General features: G+C 37.2%; 1 protein-coding gene across 2 annotated transcripts; it reads right to left on the bottom strand.

Moving 5' to 3' along the window:
- Positions 1-2,206: 2,206 nt before the first annotated feature.
- On the bottom strand, positions 2,207-5,392 carry avpr2b.1 (arginine vasopressin receptor 2b, tandem duplicate, 1). Of its 2 annotated transcripts, none has more exons than XM_065279816.2 (2): positions 3,340-5,392; positions 2,207-2,763 (listed from the first exon to the last, which is right to left on the bottom strand). In XM_065279816.2, exons 1-2 carry the CDS (start codon positions 4,205-4,207, stop codon positions 2,558-2,560), a joined length of 1,074 nt encoding a protein of 357 aa, XP_065135888.2. In that variant the 5' UTR covers positions 4,208-5,392; the 3' UTR covers positions 2,207-2,557. The 2 variants fall into 2 exon arrangements, with proteins under 2 accessions (XP_065135888.2, XP_065135889.2); XM_065279817.2 differs by having other exon boundaries at positions 3,358-5,392.
- Between the last annotated feature and the right edge of the window lie 304 nt (positions 5,393-5,696).

Raw genomic sequence — 5,696 nt, 5'->3', positions numbered from 1 at the left:
ACAGCAAGCCAGATCAGCCTTAATTAAAGTCAGGTCAACATAAAGCTCCTAAAGCAGAAGTGGCTGTGCAACATTCCTTTGGTTTAATCTCTGATTGATGCTTTTGTTTCTAATTATACTGGTAAGTACACTCACCTAAAGGATTATTAGGAACACCATACTAATATTGTGTTTGAACCCCTTTCGCCTTCAGAACGGCCGTAACTCTACGTGGCATTGATTCAACAAGGTGCTGAAAGCATTATTTAGAAATGTTTGCCCATATTCATAGGATAGGCTCCTGTTCCAACACATCCCAAAGATGCTCTTTTGGGTTGAGATCTGGTGAATGTGGGGGCTGTTTTAGTACAGTGAACTCATTGTCATGTTCAAGAAACCAATTTGAAATGATTTGAGCTTTGTGACATGGTGCATAATCCTGCTGGAAGTAGCCATCAGAGGATGGGTGCATGGTGGTCATAAAGGGATGGACATGGTCAGAAACAATGCTCAGGTAGGCCGTGGCATTTAAACGAGGCACTAAGCGGTCTAAAGTGTGCCAAGAAAACATCCCCTACAACATTACACCACCACCAGCCTGCACAGTGGTAAAGGCATGATGGATCCATGTTCTCATTCTGTTTACATCAAATTCTAACCATCTGAATGTCTCAACAGAAATCGAGACTCATCAGACCAGGCAACATTTTTCCAGTCTTCAACTGTCCAATTTTGGTGATTGCTCTTCTATCAGCTTGAATCAGTCGGCCCATTCTCCTCTGACTTCTAGCATCAACAAGGTATTTTCACCCACAGGACTGCTGCTTACTGGATGTTTTTCCCTTTTCACACCATTCTTTGTAAACTCTAGAAATGGTTGTGCGTGAAAATCCCAGTAACTGAGCAGATTGTGAAATACTCAGACCGGCTCGTCTGGTACCAACAACCATGCCACGCACAAAATTGCTTATATCACATTTCTTTCCCATTTTGACATTCAGTTTGGAGTTCAGGAGATTTTCTTGACCAGGACTACACCCCTAAATGCATTGAAGCAACTGCCATGTGATTAGTTGATTAGATAATCGCATTTATGAGAAATTGAACAGGTGTTCCTAATAATCCTTTAGGTGAGGGTATATTTCACTAAATCCCAAATGCATACAGTGTAAAATGCAGCAATTTAGCTAGTGCACTGTCACAGTAGATTTAGCGGTATACTACTATAAAAGCCTTCAGAACACTAACATATTTCTACATTTCAGAAAAATACCTTATAGCTTGTATTGCATTCTGGGTATTTTTTTGGCGGGAACAATTTACAGTTCATTTTATTCTTGCTGTAATAAGCCAGGCATTAACACTAGTCATAACATCAAAATAAGTACAACTCCTATCCACATTGTTTCTTTTCTGTAAGTATCTCCTCTTCTTTATTGGCTAACAGGTTTTGTCAAGGAGTCTGATCCTCACCAGAAAATTCCTTTTCCATGTTTTTTTAGTCTTATTGGAATAAATACTGTTGATGGACTGTACTACAAACACAGTGATTGTGTGTAATGATTAAATAAAATATGTTTAATAAGATCATTGCTTGGGTTGTCTTTTGATATGTAATGTTACTCTGAAGTATAGTATACTTGCTAACTATATATTTATTATAATATATGATATATACATAATTTGTAATGAATCAATGAATCTTATATGAAGCTTATATGTTACATAATTTATTAATAAAATAAAATGTTAATAACATTTATTATTTTTAATATTAATAAGTATAATATTAATGTGGTATTTAAAATGAAATAACGTATTAATATAAATTAATATAGTGCAATATATAAAATAAATATTTTATTATACAGTAAAGTACTGTTTAAGTGGTTTTTTAGTACCTCAAGATTACTCAAAATTATATATATATATATATATATATATATATATATATATATATATATATATATATATATATATATATATATATATATATATAAGAATATTTTATTGTGCAGATATTGCATGTGGACAATGGCAGATATTGCATGTGGACAATGGAGAGGGCCTGAAGTGAAAAGGTTGACATCCATTGTTTTACAATTTGTGTTTGTCTCCCATAATGTCTGTAATGTTTGTGACTTAAAATGACTGAGGATTAACATGCATATAAATTCTAACATGATGAAGCTTTAAAACACTTTATTGATAACAAACAGAACACTGACATATTCACATCAATACTGTAATTTTAACTTTGTCTCAATATTTACGACTGACATTACTACAGTATCTCAATGAGTATTTACTGTACATCATCTATTGTAATATGGACACCACATCTGCTTGGTTTCAATAGAAGAAATGACCAGAAACAGCTATACAACATAGACTTTAGGAGGGATAAAAGCAATGATGATGAAACAATATAATATTAATATTTACAAAATAATCATTAACCTCCAAATTTATTTGGTGTTTTAATATAATATTTCCTTTATTTACATACAAGTATTATAGCGATACGATACCATACTATGTACAGTGGAACCAAATTATTGATCTATTACTACAATATTTACATGGTACTCCAAGGTTTCTTTTCACTGTACAGCGAGCTGACCACCGTGGTTTCCTCAGGCAGCGACTCCTTCACATCGGTGTGCTCCATGCACAGGAGAATCCCCAACAATTTGGGGAACTTCACAGTAAAAATCAGGTAGATACATGGATTGGCAATGCTGTTTAAGCTTGCAAGTAACATGAGGATAGTAAAGGTCCCATCTGAAATAAAAAATATAGGTTAGGCCACAAACAAGTTCAATTTTGATTATATTCTACATACATACCTCAAAATGCAAACTGTGTACATGTGGGGAACATTTAGGCAAATAGAAAAGTAGAATATAACACTCTTAAAAATAAAGGTGCTGTATGGTACCAAAATAACTATTTTTGGCAGAATATAAAAAAACTGTCACATTCAAAGAACCTTTCTGTTTCAAAGAAGGGTCTTTGTAGTGAAAACAGATGATAAAATTGTATGAATGAAATGAATCTTCAATGGTACTTTGAGGAATCAAAAATGGTTCTTTCATGGCACCAATTTTTGTCAGATTGTATTACTGCTCAAAAGTTTGGGGTCACTATCTATCATTAGAAATTTTTCAAACAAAAAAACAAGACAAAAGAAAACAAACAAAAGTTGTTTGAGAAGAAGAAGGGTAAAATGCATTTTTATTTTTAAGGCGCATTTGTGTATTCCATAGATTTTATTTACTTTTTTGGAAATATGTAAAGAAAATCTACTAACAGAGTATAAGTGACCCTAAACTTTTGAACAGTAGATAGATTACCTACCCACAGACTTTGTCTTACTTTCAGTAGGAGCGCACGCATCCCACACAGACCAAAGCTGCACCGTAAAAAACGGTGCCCAGCACAAGGTGTAAGTCATAACGATCACCACCGTCATCTTCACCGTCTTAATTCGAGACTTGGACACGGAATGCACGTTGCTGGTTCTGGAGGAAAGCTGGCCCTGCTGCTGGGTCTTCATATGCACATTGATCTGAAGCGCGCGGCATATGCGCACCTGGCACACCATGACTGTAATTATGGGCAGCACAAATATGACCAGCGTCGTCCACGTCACGTAAGCTTTGAGTCCCCATGGCTGAATGAACTCTGCCCAGCAGTCGTAGACACCCGGTGCGATCTGAACCCGGGAAAAAATAAATAGTTGCGGGATGCTTAACATAAAAGATACGGCCCACGCGACGCACACGGGGATGTTCAAGTGCGCTCGTCTCCTCTGGAAAGTCACCATTGGGTTGCACACCGCCTGGTACCGGTCCACGGTCATCACCACTATCATGTACGTGGACGCGAACATGCCCACGACCTGAAAGTACTTGACTGAGCGGCATAGCAGGTCGGGACCGAGAAAACGGTCCGTTAACTTCCACATTAGTTGGGAGCAGACCTGGAAGAAGACGACCACCAGGTCGGCCAGACAAAGATGCGTTACAAAGACGCGCATTCGAGACGCGTGCCGCCTCCTCTTCCAGAGCGCAAGCAGCAGACCGAAGTTCAGCGTGAGCGCGCATAGAAAAATGACGCTGAGCAGCGCGATTTCTATACTAGCCAGGTGCTCGTCGCGTGGTTCATCGGCCGTCGATTCCATCTCCAAGCTTGCGTTGCTTAGGTTTAAACTCAAGTAAGACATTTCCTAAATGTTTGGAGAGCCTATTTGGCGCATCACAAATAAAGTGTAAGTTTATCGATGGATACAATGCTTATCTTGAGTGGAGTGTATGCTGAGTGAAGACTTGATGGTTTATATGTAGGTTTGGGTAACGAAAGGAGGGGCTTTTTCCACCAACTCAAGATGACATTGCTGGTGAGGTGTGATGTTCTGGATTAAAAAACGGACGAATTGTCTCTTAGCTGAGCAAACACTCAATAAATATTTAGGCCACTTTACATTTAGATAACTGATAAAAAAACAATACAAATTCTCGTTTTCCGTTACAAAAAGCAAAATAGCATAACAATCATCTAATAAAACCATTACAGATTCATATGTGCTGTGTTTAAGTCTCATTCCAGTAGGATTAAAATGATGTGATTCTCACCTGCCAGACCAGATCCCAACATATTTCCATTAAAATTGTTTCTTGGATTGCGATGATTGTTTCTTTGGTTTGCTTTTCAGCAGGAATGTAATGAGCAGGTTGGCATTTTTATAAATAAAAACTGAAGCAGTTTTATTTCAATATTTTCCCTATGGAGCTCGACATCGTCGCAATGTCCTTGCTGCTAGTGCCTTCATCAAAAGTGCTGCATTGCTTCTTCTGTGCACACCATTTAGTTTGGAAATAAAAAGCTGCACTGCTCATAAATTAATAACTAAATTATTTAATAACCCATTGTGATTACATGCAGTCCTCTTTCCATTTTCCAAGCGTGCCTTGTTTTGTTTACTGTTGGTTACTAGGTTACCAATTGAGTCATTCGCTCAAACCAGAGTCGTATAATAATAGAGTTAGGACACTCACATAGACGTCCGTTGTAAGAATGGAATGCGGAAGTAACAGCGTTTCATGTAGTGACCGGTAGTGACGCATAGTTCCAAACGCAGCACTGAAGCGCATTCATTTCAATGGCACCTGCTGGTAAATCGATGAAATTACCGTTTCTCTTTACATTTTCGGACATTTCATTAATATAGTCAACAGTGATATTTTATGAACTCTGCTGTAGGTAATGATTTTCGTTAATAATAACTAGTAAAATGTTTATATTTTAATGAGTTGTGTATAATGTGTGAATAATATAGATTTAATGGTTTAATATTTTATTACTGGTGGCCATCTGCTTTATACTTATCTTTTTTATATATTACGAGTAACACTAGGGGGCAACAGCGACAAGCTAAATGCCTTATAGACCCTTTTACAGCTCACGTGATCAAATAGCCTGCGCGCGCATTTGGGCAACGGAAGTGGTGTTATTCCCCATTGGTTCTAACGTGGTAGCAACTCAGAAAGTTTATTAAAACGGTTTCTCAACATCAAAATGTCCCGTTGTTGCGTTTGGTTGCACTAATATAATATACTAATATACGTATATATGTATCTGGCAACTTTATTTTTGGCCATCTGCTAACGTCTTTTATCCACTCCACTATAGTACACGGATCTGGTAGCTGTGTT

The sequence above is a fragment of the Paramisgurnus dabryanus genome, chromosome 7 (genome assembly GCF_030506205.2).
Source record: "Paramisgurnus dabryanus chromosome 7, PD_genome_1.1, whole genome shotgun sequence".
Lineage (NCBI taxonomy): Eukaryota > Metazoa > Chordata > Actinopteri > Cypriniformes > Cobitidae > Paramisgurnus > Paramisgurnus dabryanus.
The sequence above is the reverse complement of the archived record's forward strand: the minus strand, read 5'-3'. Positions and strand labels throughout refer to the sequence as shown.

What these genes read in the sequence shown, in the direction of transcription:
- avpr2b.1 (XM_065279816.2), bottom strand. Translation starts at nt 4,207, where the DNA reads ATGTCTTACTTGAGTTTAAACCTAAGCAACGCAAGCTTGGAGATGGAA. An exon ending in AAGTAAGACAAAGTCTGTGG is followed by an intron (nt 2,764 to 3,339) that starts GTAGGTAATCTA and finishes TTTTTATTTCAG; the next exon opens with ATGGGACCTTTACTATCCTC.